General features: G+C 41.0%; 1 protein-coding gene across 1 annotated transcript in view; it reads right to left on the bottom strand.

The window, feature by feature from the left end:
* Positions 1-1,047: 1,047 nt before the first annotated feature.
* The window catches only part of TNRC18 (trinucleotide repeat containing 18), a 392,145-nt gene continuing 365,216 nt past the window's right edge, over positions 1,048-27,976 (bottom strand). The window contains 3 exon segments of the mRNA XM_077448715.1: positions 1,048-4,757; positions 15,876-15,950; positions 25,784-26,005. Coding sequence (XP_077304841.1) covers positions 4,551-4,757; positions 15,876-15,950; positions 25,784-26,005 — 504 coding nt within the window. The 3' untranslated portion in view covers positions 1,048-4,550.

The raw sequence follows: 27,976 nt of genomic DNA, 5'->3' as shown, positions 1-27,976 counted from the left end.
TGGATTTTCTGTATGCAAATGTTTAACTAATTAAAAAACCTAAGTGGTCAAGGATAATACACTATCGAGTTTTCCTCCATTCTTTTTATATCCTCCTATGTGGGCTATATTGGTGCGGGGTGAGTGTTGCGGCTTTTTATAAGTGGATCCCCCCCCCCCCTTTGCACAGCGGACGGAAGTTCGTTTTTGGGAGAGAGAAGACATCTAGAGGTACTGACTTCCAGGATCGTCGTAAAGACCCCGCAGAGGGTTCTATCTGCATGCACTGTCAACCTCGCTATATATACAGGGGGTCCATCCCATCCGGTAAGGGTCCCTACTTACTTTTTCTATGGTGCACACTCTTAAGGATAGATTCTCTTTTTCACCCTTCTGATGGTGGTGGAATCATCTCTCAACTTGTTTGCTTCACCATCGCTCTTCATATTGTGGAACTGGACTTAATACACACTTCATGTGGATTTTGCACTTCATGACTTGTTTAATCGGGACTTTTGTATTTATAATTTTTTATATATATATACTTTATGTGGACTTTGCACTTTATAAACATTTGAGTATAACCAATATAATTATTTGCACTATATGAATTTATGTGGACACTTTCTCTCAACAGGATTGTTGTTGTTCTATATAGAATGATACCTTGTTAATATGCATTTAGGGTATTCCTTATGCACATCGTTTTTTGTTGCACTTATATTCATTTAAGTTTTCGTGTAGGGAACGCCTCTTAATTAGTGCGACTATTCCCTTTATATTAATTAATATTTTTTGTTATAACCTAACCCTGCTTTAAACGTCTCCACAACTTTATCACTAACCTGTGTGGTATGTTCCTTCCTGATGCCGTTTGTTCACGAAGGTTCTCTAACAAACCTATGAGGGCTTCACAGAACAGCTGCATTTATACTGAGATTAAATTGCACACAGGTGGGCTCTATTTACTTAATAGGTGACTTCTGAAGGCAATTAGTTCCACTAGATTTCAGTTAGGGGCATCAGATTAAAGGGGGCTGGATACAAATGCACGCCACACTCTTCATATATTTGTAAAAAAAATTAAAAACAATTTATTATTTTTCTTTCACTTCACAATTATGTGCCACTTTGTGTTGGTCCATCACATAAAATCCCAATAAAATACATTTACGTTTTTGGTTGTAAAATGACAAAATGTGGAAAATTTAAAGGGGTATGAATACTTTTTCAAGGCACTGTATAGAGGGGGGTGTCCTCTATCTCTTCTCCACTTTGTGGCGATTGAGCCTCTGACTATTCTAATATGTAATACCCCATCAGTATTGGAATTCCGCAGAGGTGGGTTGCAAGAGAAAAATTTCCCTCTATGCCGATGACACCCTATTATAAAATTGAATTTAGTCCCCCTACTAGACAAACAGCGATTAAAGTGCTGGAGTTATAAACTTCCTTTATCCGTAGTTGGCAAGGCCAATCCAATAAAAATTATTTGGGCGCCCCAGCCGTTCTACATCATTTTTCCAATTTGCCTATGTGGATTCCTAAGATCTTATTTGGAAAAAACAAAAGCCTAGAATTAACCACACCACCTTACATTACACCAAAGATAAGGGAGGCCTTGCTACACAGCATCCTAAAATATACTTTCTTGCTGCCCAAACTCAACTGGCTGGATGGGGACTTATGGGTAGTAGCGATCCTACAGTTATAGTCTCATTACTACCTCTAACCCTGTTTTGCCCGCAGTCTCACACTTAGAGATGAATTTGCCCGCTATCCTGCCCTCATCACCCACTGTGTAAAGTCTGAAGTGTCTTAAAAACATCTCTGAAGTTGACATTTTCAAATGAACTCCCTTGTGTGGCATACCCAGAATTGGCTAAATTAGAGGGCTTCCATGAATGGAGACGTAGGGGCTTGCTTTATATACACCAGACATTTTCAGGTAGTGTGTTTAAATCATACGCTCTGAATTTCTGTTATCCCATAAATACTTCTACCAGTACTTACAGCTTAGACATGCGATACAGTCCCAACAATGTCTTGGAGTATTCCACAAATTAGAATCACTGCTGTTCGCTGAGGTGGTTTCGCAATCAGAATTGAGAGGTCTACAGGACCCTACAGCTTTCAGGAGTAGGACAGCATTGGTGAAAGGTGTTGGAGAGGTTAATGGCGAGTACTGGGATTTGACACTGGAATCAATACCCCTTATATCTCTGTCCTCAGCACATAAGCTCTCTCAGCTCCTCATATTGCACCAAGCATACAGAACTCCAGCTCAGCTGTTTCACTGGGGTAGGAGAGACTCACCCTTATACCCAATATGCAACTCACACAGAGGCAGTTTTATATATAGGCTATGAAGGTGTCCAAAACTTGAGATATATGCAAGTGGTAAAAAATGTTTCTCAAGTTCCTATAACTACTGAGCTTATTGGGTATTCTAGATCCTGAATTGTACCAGCCAGAAGTATACCTAATGATTTTTATGCTTCCTATATTTAGCTAGAAAGCTGATGGGAAGATACTGGATGACCTCTACCATCCAGTTAAACAATGGATCGAATATGTTAATTCTTTACTACTGAGAGAGCAACTTGCCTACTGCAATCGTAATGCTATAAGTTTCAGTTGGTTAGCCAGGGGTGGCTAGACTCACCAGGGCTGGCCCCCCAGCACCTAGTAATGGATAGACTGCTGCAGCTGTAAGCATAGAAGATGTTGTTTTCCATAGTCTTTGTTATTCCCACCTTATGGACACTCTTTAGTTCTTTAATGTTTTAATAAGGCATTTCCAATATCCTTTGCATTTATGTGCAGATCTGTTGATTTCACTCTCTAGCCCAGAAGGTTCCTCTGGAGTTTAGCAATTGATTGACAGTTATTGTTATATTGGATATGATCCTCTCCATATATATATATATATATATATATATATATATATATATATATATATATATATATATATGTGCATGTCTGTATATCCTGTATAACATGATATAATGTGGCTACTATATTGTTGTCCTCATCTTTAATGGGAATAAAAAAAGAAAATTCAGTTAAATGGTAAAAACCTGTGCTCTTCAGCAGACTGGAGATGTTGCCTAGGATTTCAGAACAATGGCCTGACAAGCAGCTGCTTAATTGAAGAAAAAACAAATCTACTCAAGAAATCTTGATCCAGCAGAGATGGAGAGCTGCCCTATGTCCTTAGGACACTGAGCTAAACTCTGGCTACATAGCAGGTAGGGGTTATAGCCACTACAGGTAGCTGATCTAATTAAATTTCAAAATGTAATGTCAAACGCTTCCTGTAGGTGGTAGCATAAACCATGCACATTAAAAATACTATGTTTTTTTTTTTAACCTTTTTGTAGCCACTTTGTCAGTGATGACTGCATGGTGTTTTTCAAGGTGGGTTTCCTAGTCGTGAGGCCAGTGGACAATGCTTGTATAATGTATGTTGAAGCAGCCACTGGTAGTTTTCATTAGAAGCCCAAGGAACAGGGTGACATTGCAGGGGTTTAACTGGTAGACAGGGAAAGAGAAATGTTACAGGACATGAACAAGGGCTTTGATGGCAGGTAATTTCTTTTTGAAAGCTACAGATAAAAAAAAAAAAGGATTTTGAAATTATATTAATTGCATAGGCTTCAGCCTACGGTATTTTAGTGACTAAGTTTATATATGCTTTAATTAGTAACCTGTATACATCTCAAATAAAAATAAGAACTATACACCATTATTAGCTACAATATATTTTATGAAAAGAGAACACACATAAATGTTCAACAATAAGAAACGTAGGTAAAAGATGTAACATAGGTAAAAGACTAGTTCTTTTCATTTGAAGATTGTCTGAAAAGGTCAGTAAGAGTTCTTTGAAAGTTTGAAATAGCTGGAATGCAATATTGCATTACATGGCAGCATATCAGCATGAAATGTATTATTTTTTTAATAACTGTAGTTAGGTACAGTAAAAGTGCTATTGTGTAAAATTTCTTATGTGCACATATGATCCCAGTTAATTTAAAATAAAGATAAACTGTCACAACCATATTTGGTCCAGAAACACACAACCATGATCTGAACCAATGACTCCAAAATACTGAGGTCAATTTTAGCTCTCTCTCTCTACACCTAGTTGTTAATTTCTAGTACAAACTTGTCAATTTGTTCCTTTTTAAGTGCTTATTGTGTTCAACAGGCATACTTTATGTGGAAACATAAATCCTCGAACATTATTCTTCAGTTACATTTCAGTGTCACCAATGAGTGTATTTACATGTATTTTCATTAGATATATATGTGATACTGATGAAATCTAACTATGACATGTATCATATCTAATGAATATCACATTGCAATTTAATATATTTAAATTGATTGAGATATATATCTATATATAGATATACATCTAGCTATAGATATATATCTATAGCTCATTCTCACGCACATTAATTAAGATACGTCGTAGTGTTATTTACTTGTAGAAGATTGCAGGCAACCCCCTGTATAAGTGTACTGATTGTCAACAAAAGTCTTAAGTTTGCGGTCCTGTACATTTAACAGATAATAGGGACTCCATCAGTATTGTAGATCATTCCTGTGGTTGGTTCGTATGTTCCAGCAAGGTAGTAAAGATCTTCACTGTCTTGGTACTTTTTTGTCTTGATCATCTGCTCATACTGTGCAAGTTCTACAACCAAACACTTGTGGGAGACAGTCTGCACATCATTTTCATCGACATGAGATGACCGGTACAGTGCTCTCTGCAAAAGATATTGTCATATTTTTTTCATCAGATAGATTTTATGGAAAAAAAGTGTTAATTTGCTTATTTTATTAACAGTTCATAAACAGTATAAGTAAAACCACTTTACAGAATAAGGACACACTGGTGAAGTGTACATCCTAAAGGCTGGTACACATGGGCCAAATATATAATATGTTTCAACAAAAACCGTCAGACATTGAGCCAGCCTGTCCAGCTTCTGTCGTACAAGCATGCTGGAAAACCAGCAGCTGATCGGCATCCGAATAGTGCTTCCAGGGCACAGGGAGGAGAATGCTATACTAAGATAACATAGTTAAGTACAGTGAGTTTCTCGCAAGCTCCTCAGTTTACAGTATGTACCAGGCATTATGTTTCCAGAACAAAATAATGACTTACTGGTTCACATAGTTTGTTAATCATATGCATTGCCCCTGTTCTGTCAAAATAGGCAACTCATCAAGATATCCAATTACCTCACTTCTTACTGTAAGCCATCAGTAATTGGAGATTTCGATGACTTGCCATTTTGAGACAACGCAGCAAGCGTATACGCTCCGGTACACAAAGACTTTGCTGTTTTCACACAACAGCGGGCAACGAGGAAAGGCCATTTTGCTGGTTAGTATTGGAGCGTACCAACAATATCCACTCATAATACCCTGTACCAGAGTGTATACGGTTGCCGGTGTTGTGTCAAAACAGCAAGTTGTCGAAATCTCCAATTACTGATGGTTTACTGTAAGTGGAAGTGATGTAATTGCTTGAGAAATAGGCTATTTTGACAGAACGCCCTGATCTCTTTATTTACACATGCAAAACCTATATAATATACTCCTAAGCATTTCCTGTTTGCCAGCATAATGTGACAGAGATAGTGTTCAGTAAACAGATTGCATCACAAGCATTGTGCTTTCTGTTTTATCATGAATGTAAAAACCGTATAAGTTTTAAAAATTCAAAAAGTAATTGGACATATAGTATGTCTCCAAAGAATTATGGGCTGAAAAGAGTCCATCCAATTGCAAATCAATAGGTGCAAGACTAGGCACCATCGTCAAGCCATCCTTTCCATTTCATTTTGAATTTTTGAGGGTTAACCTCCATGCTTGTTAACCAGTTTCTCAAAATGGATGTTAGAATTTACCTTTTCTATCCACATTTTCAAAGTAGCTGGGTTGAGCAGAAGGCCGTGTTGCATTATTGTTTACCTGACCAAGCATGAGCTTTTGGTTATTTCCAGCTCTATCCAAGTATCCTCATCTGGTAATTCTAGGATACCCAGTATGCCTAATTTTTGATCAGACATAATAGTTACTTAAAATGTCTGATTGATGAACACATCCACATCCTGGAAGTAGCAAATAACTCTCCATGTCATGTATATTAGACCACTGTGTCCTGCTGCACATCTAGGGAATTGTGAGGCACTCGATACACTGAAACTTGTATAATTGGTGGGGTGTAAAATACAGTATGCAACAAGAAATATTTACATTTATCTTAGTGTGGGTGAAAGATGCATCTCAGGTAGCACATGACTTCTACTGGTCCTTGGTGAGGAGGGCTCAAGTGCAATAGCAAAAAAAAAGGAGGACTAAGGGAGTGGGGTAGGATTACAGGGGAGGCCACCAGGGGGCATGTCCTCAAAGGCTCTGTCAGAGTAAAATCACCTGAAGGTACAAGACTATAACCGAGGTATATGAATACTATACTTGTGCCCTATATTGTACGATTAAGATAAAGGATTTTGCTCTGTGCGGGGGTCAGCCTTGCTCCCCCTGGCTGAGCGGAAGACTAAGGGTTCTTTAGCTTATATGCTTTATCTATTTTAGTCTATATGTATGTATGTATGTATGTATGTATGTATGTATGTATGTATGTATATATATATATATATACACACATGTTTTTTCCTTTTCTTTGCCCCCTTTTCCCCCAAACAAGGATTGTTATCATTAAAGGTTTCCTGATAGGCTTTCTATGCATGCTCTCAACCCTTTTATCTGTACCATGGACATGTTTTTGTTAAGACACATACGATACATATTGTTGGTGTATCTTGTTATTGTTTGTAATGTTTAACTTCTCTTTCTCAACCTTTCTCCTGAATAAAATTAAGATTGAATTAAGATAAAGGATTTTAACCTATATGCACTCCCAAAATTTGATATTTTTTGCGAGATCTCAGATTTTATACAAGAAACTCACTAGATTATCTGGAGCTACAGATGTCTCTGGCAATTAAGCCACAGACAGCAGTAAGTAGAGTATGCTAGAGATTGGACTATATACAGTAGTTTCTATTAGTTTTTTCCAATCCTTGCCCATTCTAATTAGAAGTCACATTGTTGTAAATACAGAAGTTTTGTCTAGCCTTTCACTTTAACCACTACAGGCCTGGCCTATACCAGAATGGCCGGGAAGTGGTTCAATTATCCTGACTGGGCATCATATGACATCCAGCAGGATAGCAAGCCAGCGCCTGCCCACAGGGGCGTGCATCGCGGCGATCAGTGTTGTCTCACTCTGACACACCGCAACTCCGATCTAGGTAAAGAGCCTCCGTCGGAGGCTCTCACAGCTGATCACAGTGTAAACTGGAAAAGCCGCGTATCGGATTTTCCTTTATCGTGTCTGACAGAAGTGAGAAGAGGAAAGCCGATCGGCTGCTCTCCTGACCACCCATAAGTACCCATCAGTGCCACCTATGAGTGCCCATCAGTGCCACCTATCAGTACAACCTCATCAGTGCCCATCCATGAAGGAGAAAACTTATTTACCAACTTTTATGACAAAAGAAACTTTTTTCTTCAAAATTTTTTGTCTTTTTTTTATTTGTTTAGCAAATAAAAACCCCAGTGGTGATCAAATACCACCAAAAGAAATCTCTATTTGTGGGAACAAAATAATAAACATTTTAGCGTTGCATGACCGCGCAATTGTCATTAAAAAAGGGACAGCGCTGAAAGCTGAAAATTGGCTTGGGCAGGAAGGGGGGAAGTGCCCTATATTTAAGTGATTAAAATAGAACTATGGGCACAATATAACACTGGCATATATAATGTCTGTCACTAGCATTGCCACAGCAGTTTTTGTTCTTCTGAGCCCTCCTTAACCACTTGCCTGCCTACCAGGCCAAATCTGACATTTCCCTCCTAAATGTAAAAATCATAATTTTTTTGCTAGAAAATGACATAGAACCCCCAAACATTCAAATTTTTATTTTTTTTAGCAGAGACCCTAGAGAAAAAATGGCAGTCATTGTAACTTTTTATCTTGCATGGTATTTTGTGCAGCAATTTTTCGCTTTTTTTGGGGAGGTGTAAGTTTCATGCTTTAAAAAAAAAAACAACAAAAAAAAAAAAAAAAAAACAACAAAAAAAAAAAAAAAAACAGTAAAGTTATCCCAATTTTTTTGCATATTGTGAAAGATGATGTTACGCCGGGTAAAAAAATACCTAACATGTCACGCTTCAAAATTGCACATGCTTGTGGAATGGTGCCAAACTTTGGTACATAAAAATCCCCATTGGTGACGTTTTAAAATTGTTTATTGGTTACATGTTTTGAGTTACAGAGGAGGTCTAGGGGTAGAAGTATTGCTCTCGCTCTAACGTTCGCGCCGATACCTCGCGTGTGGTTTGAATACAGTTTTCATATGTGGGCATGACTTATGCTTTTGCTTCTGCATGCCAGCACATGGGGATAGGGGCGCTTTAAAAAAAATAAAAAATTATATTGTTATTTATATTGTTCATTTTACTTTAATCACTTTTATTATAAGCATGACAGGTCATTTTTACAGTGAGATATGGGGTTAATAAGACCCCATATCTCACCTCTAGGCTGGGAAGCATGAAAAAAAATAAAAAAGATCTCTGCTTCCCAGCCGAGGCGACACCATTTGTTTATAGAGGCCCGGGCATGACGTCATACCATCATGGCCGGCCTCTGAACGATCATAGAGACTCCTGGGACCATCTGGTCCGCCGGAAAGCTCTATGGTCAGCATCTGGGGCTGGCGAATCCCTTCTCCGACTCACCGATGTCCCCTCTTGCCACCCGTAAGAACGATCAAGTGGCTGAACAGCCGCTATGATCCTTCTTATGGTGTAGGGAATTGGCAGCTCTAAAAGACAATACATCTGAATGATACCTGTAGCTGCATTATTCAGATATCCGCGCTCAAAGTCCAGGACGTCATATGACGGCCGGCGGGCAGGATGCAGTTAAGATACTTAAAATAAACCTGCAATTCTTTTTTGCCTCATTCAACAGGATGACAACACTGTTCATTCTGCACCTACAATTGTGCAGCAGCATTCTAGGCCTGTGGACATAGTATTTTTAAACAGACTTTAAATAAACAGATTAAAGTTCAATAAAAAAAATAGCTTCAAAGCCTTTATCATGAACAGTCCTGGATTGGACATCAGAACTGTAGCAACACACATAAATATGTGCATTTTAAACTAGCACAATTTTAAGCCCCAACCAAGACATCAAAGGATGCTCTTGAAATACCGAAAAATATATTTGTACAGTATGTACAAATATATTTTTCGGTATTTCAAGAGAATCCGTTGATGTCTTGGTTGGGGCTTAAAATTGTGGTAGTCTAAAATAGGATCATCGCAATTATTTTTTTTAATTGTCATTCAAAGATGTACAAAATTACTGTGTTTATTAATAACATACAGAACATCTCAACCTTGGAAAAGCGGAGATCTACTTTTTTTTACTGAAGCACCTAAAGCTCTACTGTTATAAAATCAATGGTAAATTTTAGGTTTTAAATTAAAACGGAATATGGGCAAAACAAATGTAACCACTTCAATACAGGGCACTTTCCCTCCTTCCTACCCAAGACAATTTTAAGCTTTCAGCGATGTCACACTTTGACAAATGTGTGTTCATACAACACTGTACCAAAACAAATTTTTTATTATTTTCTTCCCACAAATTTCTTTTAGTGGTATTTGATCACCACTGGGTTACTGTTTTTTTTTTTTGCTAAACAAACGAAAAAAGACCAAAAAAAAAAAAAAAAAAAAAAAATTGTTTCTTTGTTACTGCTATAAAAATATGATTTTTAAAACAGCTTACCTGTAAAATTCTTTTTTTTTTTTTTACTTATATTAACCACTTCACACCCGCACTATAGCCAAAAAACGGCTACAACGCGGACAATATCTGCCGGGTGGACATCCCTGGATGTCCTCCTGTTTACTTCCCCCTCTGCGCGCCGCCGCGGGCTCGCATCGGGGAAGTTCTGAGTTGGCCGTGTCCCTTGCACACAGCCAATCACAGATCGTGCTAAATGGCCAATCACATGAGAATATTTCTCATCGCTGGCTCTCCCTCCTCACACAGAGAGGAGGGAGAGCTTATGTGTTGCAGCTGCAGCATCAGTGAAAAGAGTGAAATACACACACACACCTGTCCCCAGTGCCACCTGTCAGTGCCATCTGTCCCCAGTGCCAGGTGTCATCAGTGCCACATCAGTGTCACGTGTCATCAGTGCCATGTGTCATTGTCCTGGTGCACCAGGGCCTTCAAAAGTGTAATAGGTAGTCAACAAGTTAGATGTGTAATTTATGCTCCTAGAACACGTGACGGTGCTCCTTGCATGTTGGGCCTCTCTAAGTGGTCAGGCTGAGAAAAAGTCCACATGTGTTGTGGTATCGTAGTACTCAGGAGGAGTAGCAGAATGTATTTTGGGACATTATTTGCGGTATACACATTTCATGTGAGAGAAATAACCTATTACAATGACAATGTGGAAAAAAAAAAAAATCTTCATTTTGCAAAGAATTGTGGGAAAAAATGACAACACCAAAAACCCCACCATGCCTCTTACTAAATACCTTGGAATGTCTTGGAATGTCTACTTTCCAAAAAGGGGTCATTTGGGGGGTATTTGTACTTCCCTGGCTTGTTCGGGTCACAAGAAATGAGCCACCAGTACATCAGGTGCGATTAATTTTTTATGATTTGCACCACAGCTTTTAGACTCTCTAACTTTCACAAAGACCAAATATCCACTAATTTAGGTTATTTGTACCAAAGTTATGTAGCAGTATAAATTGTGGCCAAAATTCATGAAAAAAAATAATAATTTGCAAAATTTTGTCACAGAAACAAAGAAAAATAAAAAAAAATGTTTTAAATTTTTTCGGTCTTTTTTCATTTATAGCGCAAAAAAATAAAAAACCCAGAGGTGATCAAATACCACCAAATGAAAGCTCTATTTGTATGAAAAAAAGGACAAAAAATTCATTTGGGTACAGTGTTACATGACTGAGTAAATGTCATTCAAAGTGTGAGAGCACTGAAAGCTGAAAATTGGTCTGGGCATGAGGGGGGTTTAAGTGCCCAGTAGGCAAGTGGTTAAGTATATCACGGAACACAGTGCCATAGTAGTTAATATGTGGGTCATAGACCACCTTTAGGTGATGGACACTGGCATGCCCTAAGACAAAAAGTGCACTCCCTATATAACCCCTCCCACTATTGGGAGTACCTCAGTTTTGTAGCAAAGCAATACATGTGTATACCAAAGAAGGGAGGGACCTCTGTGTCCCGTGATGTACTTAAAAAAAAAAGGATTTTACAGGTAAGCCGTTTTAAAAATCCTATTTTCATATCATACATCACGGGACACAGAGCCATAGTAGTTACTATGTGGGATGTCCCATAGCAATGGCAACTGAAGGGAGGGAGACACTACAAAAGTAGGGCACGAAGACTAGAGGACTTATACTGCAGCCTGCAGTACACTGCGTCCAAAGGCGATATCCTCATGACCTGTTACATCTACTTGATAGAATCTGGTAAATTTATGGACTGAAGACCAAGTTGCGGCCTTGCAGATCTGAGCCATAGAGACTTGGTGATGCACTGCCCAAGAAGCACTAACAGCCCTTGTGGAGTGCACTTTAATATGAAAAGGTGGGATTTTCCTTTTTAAACCATAAGCTTGAACAATCACTTGACAAATCAATTTAGAGATAGTAGATTGTGATGCTGCCTGTCCTCTTTTAGGACCATCTGGCAACACAAACAAAACATCTGTTTTACAAATCTGAGCGGTCACCTTCAAATAGACCTGGACTGCTCTCACCACATCAAGAGAATGTAGTTAACTTTCTTCCACAGAACAAGGTTCTGGAAAAAATTAAGGTAGAACAATATCCTGGTTTAAATGAAAACCTGACACTACCTTTGGTAGGAAATTAGGAGGAGGCCACAATACAACCTTATACTTATGAATAATCTAATATGGCTCTTTACAGGAAAGAGCAGCCAACTCTGATACTCTTCTTGCAGAAGAAATGGCAACCAAGAAAATAATTTTCCTTGTCAAGAGGACCAAGGGAATATGTTGTATTGCCTCAAAAGGCTTTTTCTGTAATGCAGACAGGACTAAATTCAAGTCCCAAGGGTTCAGGAGTGACCTAACTGGAGGATTAATCCACGTTACCCCCTGAATAAAGTTACAAACCAGAGTGTGTGACGCAAGTGGTCATTGAAAAAACACCGATAAGGCAGACACCAGGCCTTTGATAGTACTCAAGGCCTGCTTCATTCCCATTCATTCATTTTTCTAATCTCATCTGAAGAAATTAAAGGATCCTACCTATGACATATGTCCTGGGGTGCCAACCCCTGTATTCACACCAGGAGACATATGCCTTCCAGACTCTATAGTATATGACTCTGGAGGCCGGTGTAACAACATATTGGGCGACCCATTGCAGTTTGCTACGGAAGGGACATCCCGTCGCTATCTTGCTACACCCCACACTCGTCCACAGTAAGGATACACTAAGAAGGGGGAAAGTGGACATGTTGTTACACCCACCGGATTTTTGCATTTTAGACGTACTTATAACAGTGAGTTTCTATAGTGAAATCCAGTACTTACAACACCGTCTGACTACTTAGATGTTGAATTTTAAAAGCAGCGGCAACCCTACTCATCTAAAAGCTTTGCTAATCTGACAGAAGTTCCCCCTTCTTAGTGCATCCTTACTGTGGTCGAGTGTGGGGTGTAGCAAGATGGCGGCGATGGAACTTCTCTTCTGTAGCAAACTGCGATGGGTCACCGAATATGTTGTTACACCGGCTTCCTAGCATTAACCAAAGTAGAAAATACTGAAGCTGACAGCCCACTGTCTTTCAGAATATGCGAGAGAAAGTCTGGCCATAGTGGTAGAGTCCATGGGTCCCCTATCGCCATCTTTACGATATTTGCAAACCAAAATCTCCTGGGCCACAAGAATCACCTCCTTCCCTTCCTGCTTGATCCTGCGATGAAGGCGCGGAAGCAGCAGAACAGGATCAGTGAAAACTGATCCCACGGAAAAACCAAGGAATTTGTTCCGCATCTGTTGTTACCACCTTTCAGGTAACTGGTAGAACAGATTTTCCTTTTTCAAAATTTTTCCTTTTTTTGAAGATTCTTGGATATCAACCACCAATTGAGGCTCTGACCCACTTTGGGGGATAAACGCATTAGGAAGTCCAGAGCTTGGACCTTCTTGTTTCAAGTTGACAGGATACTGTTTTGCAGCAGTCTTGAATTAAACTGCGCACAAGGAACGGGCTTGAAAGAAGCTACCATCAACACCAATTTATGGAAGTTCAACACCCAACCAAACTCCCGGAGAGTCTGTACGGTGATTGCCACATCCTCCCTTAATTCTGAGGTGGAAGCTAGAAAGAAACTATCTTGTAGCCTGATTAAAACAGTTTACAGACTCACTGGTCAGAAAGAAGGGGAGGTCCACCGGGCTGCAAACTCCCAAAGGCGACCTCCCACCCGAGAGTCGGGCGGGGGCAAACCTTCATGTGGCAACAGATTTTCTCGCAGGCTTGTTTGGCTTGCAAAACCAGGGACGCTTTTGTCCCTCAGCTGGCACCTTGTCGGACTGGGAATGCTTACCTGCCATCCCGGGCAGACGAAAAATCCGCTTCCGAGTGGAAAAGGAGGGCCCCTGCCTATGGCGTGGCTCCTTACCCTTTCTGGACTGTGGGAGCAAAGTACTCTTTTCCCCAGTAACATTCTTAATAATGTCGTCCAGCGAGGCTCCAAATAGCCTCTCCCCCTGGAAGTGCAAATCCACCAGTGCTTTCTTAGAAGTCTGGTCCACAGACCAGCATTTAAGCCAAATCGGGCGAGGTAGCACCACAGCTGATAATGAGGCTCTAGAAACCAAAGGGGCCATATCTAGGGCCGCATCACAGACATATTTCAGGCCCTGCACCAACTGGTCTGCCAGTTCCATTCAGACCGGGGAAACCTGTTGCTTCTCCAACTCGTGGTGCAATAGCTTAGCCCATTCAGTAAGCGTCTGTGACACCAGGGCAGTGGCTAACTGGCCGCCGGGTCCGTGAAGGCAGGAGTTCCAGGACCACCGACAGAGCGTCCATAGGCACTGCAGGTGCAGGGGAACCGGTTGCAATAAAAAGGATGTCTGGGGAAGAAGCGCCAGCTTCTGACGCCATGCTGACCCACTCTCGCTTGTCACCACTTAGGGACCTAAGGCAATACACCACAAAAGTCCACCCTCCTAGCTGCCACAGACTGAGGGGCCCCCCACAGAACTCACACCACACTGACCTAGGTACTGCAGTGTGCTTCCGCCGTCTGCTCTCCCCTGTGCCAGCCACAAGGTGTTCTGTGTCAGTTTTGCACTGTTCCAGAGTGAAACAAAACTGAAGCTACTAGAAAATGGCCGCCTCAGCAAAAAAAAAAAAAAAAGTGAGATCGCCAGAAAAATGGCCACAGGACTTCCAGAAAATGGCAGCAGTTAAGAAAATTGTCTGCAGCTACAAGAAAATGGCCAGTTTGTGCAGCAACCAGACCCCACATGGCAACACAGATATGCAGAAAACGGCCTAAAAACAGGTAGAAAACGAGCGGGCCACCAACTGCCCAGCGCAGCCCCCTGCCAGGACTCAGAGACCCCCCAGAGGACCCCCAGCCAGGTACGTGCACCCCCTATGTGGCCCATAGCATTACTGATGGGCATGTGAAGGGCACCGACAGGCATTACTGATGGGGTACTCATTGGCACTTTAATGGACATGGATTGGAGATTTGGATGGGCACTGACTGGCAGCTGATGGGCACTGATTTGAAGCTGAGGTGAGCACCTCTGATGGGTGTTGCGCTGATAATCAATGTGCCGATTATCAGCACAACCCCCCCCCCCCCACTTTGACAGGAGAGTGGCTGATTGTCTCTCCCTCTCATTGCAAACCGAGGAAAAGCCGACTATCGGCACTTCCTGTTTATGCTATGATCAGCTGTGACTGGTCACAGTTGATCACGCGGTAAAGAGCCTCCGTCAGAGGCTCCTTACCACAATTGGAGATGAGGTGCATCAGAGTGACACACAATGCCACTGACTGCCACGCTGGCTTGTTATTCTGAAAGATGTCATATGAGTCAGGATAAAGGAACCACCTCCCAGTCGTCATTCTGCTATAGCCCGGGCGGGAGGTGGTTAAAGAAGTTCTCATTTACTGACAGAAATGGTTAAGCCTAGTAACACGCACCTCCTGTGTTTTCCCAATGCCGCTATTGATCAGCGGTAGTCTGATTGTGGTTTTAAAATTATACATGGCAAGTTACATAAACAGCTGCTTTCTCCAAGGCCCAGGATCACTCATGGTAAATGTGTAATTCTATTAGCCACCTTGTACAGCCCCAGTCAGGGGTCATGCAGCCTCATAGGGCAGTCAGAGGAGAATGTAACTCCTACAAGCTTTAACCAGTGCTTGGTCATACACTGACATAAGTCATAAGACTGCTATATACTGCTGATGAGAAATGGTATTTAGCAGTTTATATTTGCTAAGATAATTGCATTTCCATGTTCCCATGGGGGACCAGATATAGTGAATGCAGGGTCCTGTGTTTAGTAACACTCTGAAGCAGGTTAGTAAATTATGCGGTTGCTTGGTTGACAGAACAATACTCATTTTATTTCAGTTTCAGAGTAGACGTTCCTTGATGCAAGATAAATAAACTTATAAAATGCATGGTAACATAAAAAAGCATTACTATAATTGAGTCCTAGGGTTCAATACTGCTAGAACCCACCTCCATAAAATCCTTCCTTTGTATAGATAGCTGCAGGCTGGATGTGCTTCCTTTGGCAGGTTGTTGCTCCCAATTCTGGTTGAAGGAAAAAGAAAAAATTAACTTAAAATTTCAAGGCATTTCAAGAGTGAAGTACAAATGGCCAAAACAAGAAAAACAATAATCGCATAATATTTAGGGGGGAAAAAGCACATTTAATTTGCTGTCATTTATTTCAGAAAAAGTTGCAATTTTTACAGTCTGTGTGAAATTTACTATTATTATTAGCTGGATAAATACGCTCTCTGCTTATGTGGTTAATACCTAGAACTTCTGTTGGGCTTCTATTGCTGTCTGAAGCCTCTTTGGTGAGAGATCGCCTCACTTACTGTCCTGGTAGCAGCACTTTCATTAGAGGGGGAAGGAAGGCAGGCAACACAGATAGCAATGGAAACTTGACTAGTGTTCTAGTTTTCCCCTACTAGACTAAAGAAAAAAAAAAAAAGATGATGTTTTGGTTGTCAACTGACTTCTAATTCTAATGGCATATTAGCGCTTTTGACTAAAGAGAATCGGTTAAGACAATATTATAACAATGTATGTATATATAGGGATCAAATGTCTACAAAAACAACACATTTAGTTTTAAGATTCTCTGTGTAATATAAAAATACATTTGCGTTTTGGACTAAATATCACAGAGAACATAAATGTAATTTAGAATGTATTCATAAGAATTTTTCAAGGGTTTATACTGAACGTAGGCTATTATACTTAACCCTTGTGCTGCTGTACTGTGTTTAGAGTAATGTGGAAGATTCTTTAGGCTGATTACAGTATCAGTCTGCATACTGATTGCTTTTTCTTAAGGAGTTTGTTACCCTTAGGTGTCTGATGATGTAAGGTGACTGCTATTTACATGAGATTGATGGTTGAAAAAGTACAACCTAAACCCAATATTGTTTTAAATTTTTAACAAAGGAATAGGTGAGCTTTTCTTCCACGTTAATAGTAATGGTCAGAAGCATAAAAGGTGGCCCTATTTTACCGGTCTTCGACACTGGACTGTGTTTTTTTAGGATCTGGGATCCATAGGAATGAAACACAGCCCTGGACCTGTATAGCACCCTGAGAATGACTACATACATGAAACTAAGGCAGGCCACAGATGATCACTTGATCAGTCAGTGTTTATATGGGGGAGTCCCTCCCGCTAAGCTATTGTATTCTCCTGGTGTGGGGGGGGGGGAGCCATCCCTGCCAGGAGAATACAGTTATTACTACTAGCAGCTATAGCAGGTGGCAATAATCTCATGATGCAAATTTGCAATGCCGCTTCTACCAAAGTTGATCGCTGGATCGACTTTGGTGCAATCAGCCTGCCCATAGATGGTTTTAATCTTGGCTGTTCCCTGCTGAACCGACTGAGATTTAAACCATCTATGATTGCCTTTAATGCCAAGGTACAGTAAGTGCCTATGCAGGAATGTGTTCCTGAAGCAATATTACAGGCCATCCCCACAGCATGGGGTGTTGATATGGCTTGACATGATATGGTTTTACCGAATTTACACTGATTTGGATGCACTGCTTCTATTCGTGGCATTAGAAGGCATTGAGTTGATCGAAAAATGTGAAGATAAAATAATCAAGAAAAATAAAGAAGCAGTTAAGCCAATAGTGATTTTGCCATTAAGCAAAAGAGGCCCATCTCTCTAGAACACTAGCTAAAAACTGAGGACTCATGGATTGGTGTAGGGCTACAGTGCCTTGAAAAAGTATTCATACTCCTTGAAATTGTCCATATTTTGTCATGTTACAACCAAAAACGAAAATGTATTTTATTGGGATTTTATGTGATAGACTGACACAAAGTGCCACATAATTGTGAAGTGGAAGGAAAATGATAAATGGTTTTCCAATTTTTTTTACAAATAAATATCTGAAAAGTTTGGCGTGCATTTGTATTCTGCCCCCTTTACACCGATACCCCTAACTAAAATCTAGTGAAACCAATTGCCTTCAGAAGTCACCTAATTCGTAAAGTCCACCTGAATGTAATTTAATTTCAGTATAAATACAGCTGTTCTGTGAAGCCCTCAGAGGTTTGTTAGAGGACCTTAGTGAACAAACAGCATCACGAAGGCCAAGGAATATACCAGACAGGTCAGGGATAAAGTTGCGGTGAAGTTTAAAGCAGGGTTAGGTTATTAAAAAATATCCCAAGCTTTGAACATCTCAAAGAGCACTGTTCAAGCCATCATCTGAAAATAGAAAGAGTATGGCACAACAGCAAACCTACCAAGACAAGGGCTGTTACCAAAACCATGGGCGCTTAAAAGTCCCATCATGCCTCTGGCTTTGGGAGTCATGCTTGTAACGGTCAGCCTTGCAGTTCCGCAACAGCTGGAGGGCCATAGGTTGAGCACCCCTGACCTAAACTGACAGCTACAATGAAATTGCTTAGATCAAAGCATATTCACGTGTTAGAATGGCCCAAAGTGCAGACCTAAATCCAATTGGGAATCTGTGGCAAGACTTGAAAATTGCTGTTCACAGAAGCTCTCCATCCAATCTGACAGAGCTTGGGCCATTTTAAAAAGAAGAATGGGCAAAAATGTCACGCTCTAGATGTGCAAAACTGGTACATACCCAAAAAGACTAGCAGCTGTAATTGCAGTGAAAGGTGGTTCTACAAAGAATTGACATACAAATGCAAGCCACACTTTTCATATATTTGTAAAACCGTAAAATACATTTACGTTTTTGGTTGTAACATGACAAAATGTGGAAAATTTCAAGGAGTATGAATACTTTTTCAAGGCACTGTATAGCTTAGGAGCCCAGTGGGTGTGTGCTTAAAAGCTTGCCAGTGTCCAATCACCTGAAGGTATGAGCCTATAACCCAGGGTCTATAAATTATTTGCCTGTGTCCTGTTGTGTTGCGTTTGATATAAAATAGGATTCCTTTATTCAGCATTCTGGTTTCACAGACACAGAACTTCTCAAACAAATGCTGCTGGATACAATGGGGACAAGGATAACATTGTTGTATTCAGTTGACAGTTTGAACAGTCTATTGTCTCTATAGCTACAGTAAACAGTTAATAGCGTGCCTCTCAAACTGAAAGCTAGAGAGATGTCAGTTATGGTAAATAACCTGACATATAAAAGGACTTATGCCTTAAACACGAGGGACTTCAACATGGATTAACACCATAACAGGAGGAAGAATCTGTAGCCAGCCAAGAAGAAAGGTACCTGTTTTCCAAAGCAATTACTTAAGAAGCCTGAATCCTATTTGTCAATGGAGATCACAAACATACTGTAACCAAAGCAACTTAAGCGTATTTCTACTGTTACAGACCATAGTTTCTGCTCATTTCCTAGGCATCTTGCTTGATATATCCAGCAGTCTTGATTTGTATTCCTAATAGTGTAATAGTTTTGTATGTACAGCATTTTTGTTCAGTAAAAGCACATTTACACACCACAGAGGTCGTAGTTTCCTTGCTTATATCGCGAAGTAACCTTTCTAGATAGACGCAAGCAAAAAAAAATGGTAAGCTGTTTAGGAAAAGCAAGGCTACAGAGGTTTTTGGTGGCCAGAAAGAAGTGTGCATATTACCTGTCTGGGCCAGAGACAATGAGTGGGAGCCTCTTGCTAAAGAATTTTCAAACTATGCTTTTCCCTTGAATAAGACTTGGGGTGATAAAGTCTCAGATCATTTTGTAGATTTTAGCCTTAAGAGGTTGGATTTAATTAAAGCAGAGGCAGAAGTTAAGGTATTAAAAGACCAGCTAGCAGTTGCTTCGGAACGTTTTAGTTCAACTGCTAGTTGGGCTGATGATTTGATTTGAAAATGAGTGGTGTACAGCCCTCATGATCAAATCAATTAATGCTTTAAGGAAAATGAAGGGCCGTAAACCTGTTAGTAAAGCCAGGGTACATGCCATTGTCGCATTCCAAAACTGGGATTGTGAGGATGTGCTCTCCCCAAATGATAGTGAGGTTGAGGAGATAGAGTTTGACGTTTCTGATGAAGGATTATCCAATGGGAAAGAAAAAGTGTGAGCCAGACCTCTCAATACTAAGCATAGGAAAAAGCAACATGATAGAGAGGATATGGCAGCTGGGTAGATGTATTATCGCAACCCCAGAGATGTGGCGTTTTAAGACGTACGGAAGTTTACACAAACTGAACTCCACGAGCTGGCAAAACAATACAAAGGTCCGGGAAGCCCCTATTGAGTTGGCTCCTACGCTTGTGGGATGAAGGGGCTGACAGTGTTGTTGTCAGGTAAGGAAAAAGTGGCTATGGGAGTGTTAACCCATGATCCACAAGTGTCAGGCCATGCAAAAAACTTGAGAGTTTAGTGTGAATTTTTCACTGTTAGCCCTTGTGAGAGATAGACTAGTCCGAATATACACTAGTCCTACTGACCTAGAAAATACCTACTCCTGGAGAACACTAGGAGAGGGTTTTTCCAACCATGGGTTGTATAACCGGATTAAATACATTTGCAGAATGGATGGGTCCAGATATGGAACCCTTTACGTCTACTCTGCGCTCCAAGCTAATAAAGTCTGCACCATTTAATCTCAGGGCTTCTTTATAGTCCTTGCTGGGAGGCTTGGGATTAAACAGCAAGATTCATGAAGCCACTAACCTTTTAAGCCAGTTGGAGAGCCTAAAGCAAAACCTGTTAGGGCAGTAGATAAGGTCAAGGCTAGACAGGAAGAATACAAGCAGAAAAGAACAGAGAAGAAAGGGAATGGGGTAGAGCAGCGTTTCTCAACTTCAGTCCTCAAGGCGCCCCAACAGGTCATGTTTTCAGACCTACCATTATTTTGCACAGGTGATTTGATCATTTTCCCTGCCTTAGTAATTACCACAGCCGTTTCATCTGAGGGAAATCCTGAAAACATGACCTGTTGGGGCGCCTTGAGGACTGGAGTTGAGAAACACTGGGGTAGAGAAGACAGGAGGTAAAGAGAAAACCAGGTTAGTTATTTCTAGGAAAGAAATGTGGGTGGACCTTTTAAAGTTAGGAGTATCTAAAGATGAGATGGGATTTCTACTTCACAAATGCTGAAGAGGTGGAAACACTTAGTGGGGAAAACTGTCAGAAACTACTCCTAGTAAAGAAAACATCAGCCTAGATATAGAGAAAACGGAACAGACCCCTCCTGTTAGCTCTATTCCCAAAACTGCACATGAACAGAAACCCAAATCCCTTTATCCTGAGGAGGATAGAGAGAGAATTACAAGAGGGGATTGTAACAGCAGTGAGGGCAGTGACAGCATGAGACCGACGTCCATATGCACTTGTCACTGTATGGTGGGGGAAGTCATCTTTTCTTACACATGTAATTGCTTTATTTCAGAGATCTCCAAACCCCGGGCCGCCACCCACTGCCGGGCCATAGCCTGTTTGCAGCCGGGCCGTGAAGACTGCCCTTTCAGAGGTTTGGCAGGAGCGGGCGAGCAGAGATGACATCAACTCTCGCAGCCCACCCCGCATCACAGCTGGTCCGCTCAAACAGCTGGCTGCGAACACAACACTGTCTGAGGTGCTGTGTGAGAGCAGAGAGATGAGGTTATCTCTCACCGCCCACCCTGCCCCACCACTGTCCAGTCCTCACAGCTGGCACAAACACTATACTGTGGTGTGGTGGGTGATAGATGAAATCTCTCACTGCCCGACCCACATCGTCCGAAGGTTTCACCCTCACCTGGCAGCAAGCGACAGTCCCCACCTGGCGGCAAGTTCGCATCTGGTGGTAGGCGATGGTGGCAAGTGACACACTTTGAAGCGCCAACGCCAGCCATTTCCTCAAGAAATTGCCCGTAAAAAAACACATCCCTGCATGAGTTCTAATGGGGTTCAGAGCAGCAGACCACATTCTGCATTCTTGCTGCTAAAGAAATAATTTTGTAGCATCAGGGATTAGGACCCGAGAGACAAGGAGTACCAGTTCACCTGGATGTAGTGGAGCAGGATGGTACCATGTCTTAGAGTCTGTGGCAGTCCAATAAAAAGAAAGGACAGAGAAATACCAATTGGATTTTGGTCCAAACAACTGACAGGGGCACAGAAGAGTTGAGACCATTACAGGAACATGTTGAAAACATTACAGGAAGGATGCAGTCACCATTCATACTGCATTGCCAATAGCAGGATGGGTGAGAGATAGTGGACTGACCACTAGGGCAGCTGTAGCCCAGGACTAGACACTAATGAAATGGAAGTGGAACCTTCAAGAAAAAGGGAGTATTGCAGCTGGGGATGCCAGAAACATTACAAAACAGTTGGCAGGGCTTGTTACTTTCACCAGCACCCAGCCAGAAGAAGAAATTCCTGTGCTGTAGTCATACCCCATTCAAGAGGCTTATCCCTTTGAGTCTTTATCAGAAGACATGAAGGAGTAAGCATTGTTCACTGATGGCTCAGCCATAGTTGCCTCATCTGGGCGTAAATGGACAGCAGCAGCCTACAACCCAAGTACAGACAGTCCTACAAGATAATTGAATTGGAGGGTCCAGTCAGTATGCCAAGTTGAATGCTGTAGTGATGCCTCTTCAGGAGGATCCTTCTTTACATGTCACTATCTACACTGACAGCTGGGCGATCTTTAAAGGACGGACAACTTGGATGCCCACGTGAAAGTCCAATGAGTGGATGATTCATGGGAAGGTGGTGTGGGGAGGCAAGGAAGTCTGGGACTACATCTGGAAGGAAGCTTACTCCCATACCATAAAAGTGGGGAATGTTGACCCATATGTGCCTAGTCCCAGACTTTGAGAACTGTAACAGTTGCAGATGAAATCGCCAAAGTGAATGCAGTTGTGCGATTTGATATTGTTTTGATGAACTTGGCCAACTGGGCACAGAAGCAATCTGGACATTTAGGGCAGAAAGCAACATATAAATGGGCACAGCAGAGAGGATTACCCGTATCCATGGACATAAAGTCTGTAGTAGGGAACTGTACAGTGTGTGAAGTGCGACAATGGCCATTGTAAAAGTACTCCACTGGGTCAATTAAAAGGGGTGAGAGGCCTGCAGAGATCTGGCAGATTGACTTAATCGGTCCCCTGCCCCTGGGAAACAATAGACTGAGATATTGTTGAACTGCAGGTGGACAGCTATTCAGGACTATTGCTTGTTCATCCTTGCAAACATGCAGATCAAGCCGCAACGCTTCAACTGCTCAAGTAACTTGTCATTGCTTCTGGTTGTCCCAATCAAGTGCAGTTATAACGGCTCACAATTACACTTCACCGGATCAACAGTATGGCAATGGGCCAAGTATACTGGTTGTGCCACATCCCATATCATCCACAGGCAGTTGGATTGATTGAAAGGTACAACGGCTATTAAAGGACCGGATATACAAGCTTACACCCACACATACACTAAGGGGGTGGGATCGGGTCCTCACACAGGCAGTCATGTTGTTAAATTCTAGGCAAATAGCCAAAAGCACACCATATGAGAGGATGGTGGGGGCTGGGGTGCAGATTCCACTGCTGGAGTTCAGCATTTACATAAGGTTCCTGAAAGAGCAGGCTTAACAGGTACCATGATCTTTGGGAGGGTCAGAAGTGGATACAGGCAGGTGACAAAGTGTTGGTCAGAGATCCAGGCAAGCAGCCAGTTAGAGGAGAGATTGTAGCTGAAGGGTCGGGGTCTAACTTTATGCATTATTAGAAGGAACAGATAATCCGCTTTGTTTTCCATTCCACAGGCTGTCTCGGATTTGATCCATAGGAAGACTAGAGAAAAGTGGTTACAAGATGGACAGAATGATGGAAGACTGCAAGAGCTGTGAAGAGCAAGGCCTTTGACGTATTATTATGTATTACAAGCATGGACTTGTTTCTAAAGAACTTTAGAATGGACTTTCTAATGAACTTTTAGCCAGAGACTGAAACACCTTCACGGTGACAGAAATATGGGAGATGTTGCATTCAAGGAAAATTAATGTTTTTTTAATATTAAGTAAGAGTTTTCTTAGTAATGAAGTGGTTTTCTGTGTGGATTTAAAGAAAAAAAAAAAAATCAAGGGTGGAACGTGTTGTGTTTGATATAATATATATTTTTTTATTCTGCATTCTGGTTTCAGAGACGCAGAACTTTTCAAACAAATGCTGTTGGATACAATGGGAATGTAGATACCATTGTTATATTCAGTTGACAGTTTAAACGTAGAGTTTAAAGTCTATTGTCTCTATAGCTACAGTAAACAGGTAATAGAGTGCCTCTCAAACTGAAAGCTAGAGAGATGTCTGTTAGTCTGTTGTTATGGCAAATAACCTGACATATAAAAGGACTTATATCATGCCTTAAACATGAGGAACTTCAACATGGATTAACACCTCAGCAGGAGGAAGAATCTGCCAAACCAAGAAGAAAGATACCGTACCCGATTTCCAAAGTAACAGCTTAAGAAGGCCGAGTCCTAATTGTCAAGGGAGATCATGTGCACACCGAAGTTAAGTAACTTTTAAGCGTATTTCTACTTTTACAGACCATCGTTTCTGCTTATTTGCTAGGCATCTTACTTGATATATCTCTCAGTCTCGATTTGTATTCCTAATATTGTAATAGTTTTGTATGTACAGAATTTTTGTTTAGTAAAAGCACATTTACACACCGCAGAGGTCTGAGTTTCCTTGCTTATGCCACAAAGTAACCTTGCTAGATAGATGCACGCAAACACCTGTACTGTACAAAAAAATATTGTTTAAAAAAAAAGAAAACACGGCATACTTGTAAGCCTGGTCAAAATGCATGCCTACATCCTCACTTATTTCCAGGGCATTGTTTACAACAAAATGGCCACCGAGTTTAAAGTGATTGTAAAGTCTCGTTTTTTTCCCTTAAAAATAACAAGCATGTTATACTTACCTGCTCTGTGCAGTGGTTTCACATAGAGCAGCCCCGGTCCTCCGCTTCTCAGGTCCCTCTACAGCTCTCCTGGCCCAGCCCTCTCGACGAGTGCTCCCCACAGCAAGCCGTTTGCTGTGTGTCCATTCAGACACGAAGCCCCGGCTAGGTCCCCTGTCCCCTCTCTCTACTCATTGGCTCACTGACTTTGATTGACAGCAACAGGAGCCCATGGCGCTCTGCTGCTGTCTCAACCAATGAGGAGGAGAGTCCTGGGCAACCGAGTCTCTTGTGCAACTGGATAGAGATGGGCTCAGGTAAGTATGAGAGGGGGCTGCTGCACACAGGTTTTTTTTTTTTATCTTAATGCATAGAATGCATTAAGATAAAAAAAAACTTCTGCCTTTACAATCACTAAAGTGATCATTTATTTTAGTCCTCAAAGAAGGAGGTAATTTTTTTATAGCCCATCTCCTTAATATAAGGCCAGGAAGTAGGAATGTAAACATTGGGAGTATTTTGGCAAGGCTTTTTGGGTGACAGACCACCTACAGGTAAGGCATATGCATTAAACAATATTTTTACAAACAGAACAGTAAACTTGAGACCGCTTTTCTATGGTCCAGTTTATGTAAAGGGTGAACCTTAAAGGAAATTCCATTTCTGCATAATCACTAATCTGTGTATTAATGCTAAGTGGTTCTAATTTCCTGTAACCCTCTACTACCTGTAGCTTAATGGCAATAGTTTCCTTAGAAACGGCTGATCTGATATGACATCCCCATATACTGGATAATGGTGAAAATGTCACAGCAACCTTCTGCTTTATCCAAATGCCAAACTTGTCAATTTAAGTAACACTGCCATCAACAGCATGGATTTTTTTCCCCCAATACTGTATAAATAATGTAAAGCATTAAAAATTAATAACATTGCATTAAATGAGAAGAGATTTAGCACATACTAAACACATGAACGTTTTTGCAGATAGATTGTTTTCAGATGTCTACTAAATGTACCTTACTATTATTTACCTTTTTTCCAGGACACGTCTCCTCTGGATGATAGAACCATTTCACCCTCACAACCATGTTATTTCCCCAGGACTCCCACATGCTTTGAATGCATCCTATGTAGGGGAGATTTGGACGTCCGGCAGATAAAAACACAGCACAATCCCCAATCCGTATAATTTCCTTTCCACGGACTATTGCTTTATAGAATAACTTCCGGGCCTTTCCCTTCATTCCTCTTCTCTGTGAAACATCAATCCATACATTCTGGTTAAATGTATTTAATAAAAACTTCAAAAATGTATAGTAATATGTAACTCTGATATTTTTGAGGTTTGAGATGATCTGGAAATCCTGTACTGATGATCTCAAACACAGAAACTCCAACATTCACCAGTACTACTCAAAGTCACATGCTGACAATTTTAAATTACGTGAGAAATATTAGATCTGTACCTTAGTCACTTAATGACCAGAAGGATTTACCCCCTTACCAACCAGGTAATTTTTTGCGATACGGCACTGCGTCACTTTAACTGACAATTGCACGGCCGTGCGACACTGTACTCAAAATTTATGTCCTTTTTTCCCACAAATAGGGCTTTCTTTTGGTGGTATTTGATCACCTCTGCGGTTTTTATTTTTTGAGCTATAAACAAAAAAAGTGACAATTTTGAAAAAAAGAAAAAATTTTTTTTTTACTTTCTGCTATAATACATATACAAAAAATATATATATGTAAAAAAAAACACAAACTGATTCATCAGTTTAGGCCAATATGTATTCTTCTACATATTTTTGGTAAAAAATAAAATAATAAAAAAAAAAAATCGCAATAGGCATATATATTGATTGGTTTTTGCAAAAGTTATTGCATCTACAAATGGGATAGATTTAGGAACTTTTATTTTTGATTGTTTTTACTGGTAATTGCGGCGATCTGCGTGTTTTAGCGAGATTGCGACATTGCAGTGGACAAATCTGACCCCAAATTACACTTATGTGGACCAGTGACATTATTATATTGATCAGTGCTATAAAAATGCACTGATCAATGTATACATGACACTGGCAGGGATGGGGTTAACACTAGGGGGCAATCAAGGGGTTAAATGTGTTCCCTCAGCATATTCTAACTGTAGGGAGGATGGGCTGCCTGGGACATGACAGAAATAGCTGTTCTCGCTCCTGGGGAACAGCAGATCTCTGAGATGTCCCCTGTCAGAATGGGGATCGCCTTGTTTACAATGGCAGACCCCCGTTCTGTCTCTGTATACAGCGATCGCGGGCGGCCGGCGGACATGGTGTACAGGAACGTCGATTCGCGCAGGAGAGCCAACCTGCCACCGTATAAATACGGCGGCTGGTCGGCAAGTGGTTAATGGTATATTTAACATCTATGTATATATTTATTTATTTTATCCCTTATGATTATATAAGCCTTGAATTCTATACTTTTTAAGAGATAGTCTGATGAATAATTGCATTTTCATTTATGTCTATTTATTATACGCATAGTCTTATATTAATTTGGATTTTGATCCAATATCTTGTACACAATTTTGAACATAAATGCTTAACCCCTTGCCACCTGCCATATAGCAATATCATGGCGGAAAAATGGTTTTGTTATCCTGATCGGATGTCATATGACGTGATCAGGATAACAAGCCGGCGCATACCTTGAGGGGCCGTGCAGTGCCACGATTGGAGGTGCTGCGTGTCAGTCTGACACACCACAACTCTGATCATGGTTTGGAGCCTCTGACAGAGACTTCTTACCACGTCATTAGCTGTGACCAATCAAGCTGATCATTGCGTGAACATCTTTCCTCGGTTCGCACTGACAGGGAGAGCCGATCAGTGTCTCTCCCTATCGGGGGGGGGGAGAGTCTGCGCTGATAATCAGCACATTGATTATCAGTGCAGCCCCTATCAGATTGGTGCACTTTCAGAAAACACGCAATCTGAAGAAGTCTACCTGCATAACACGGAAACCGCAGTCCAGTGCGCTACAGGGAAACTGCAGCAGATCAGTGTGTAGGAGCAGCCTTATTCAAACAACTTAGCTTAACAGGCATTTACATGACTTGACAATCAGAGGTTTTAGACAACTACTGTTGTCTGGCTAAATAGTGCTGTATAATCCCCTGGTTACCAATGTTTATAAGGACTTAGATATACTATATATTATTGTAAAGTGGGTTATTATTG

The sequence above is a fragment of the Lithobates pipiens genome, unplaced genomic scaffold (assembly GCF_037356315.1).
Source record: "Lithobates pipiens isolate NorthernLeopardFrog02 unplaced genomic scaffold, aLitPip1_a1.2 Scaffold_22, whole genome shotgun sequence".
NCBI classification, from domain to species: Eukaryota; Metazoa; Chordata; class Amphibia; order Anura; family Ranidae; genus Lithobates; species Lithobates pipiens.
Note: the sequence above shows the minus strand (reverse complement) of the source record. Positions and strands in the feature narration are given on the sequence as shown.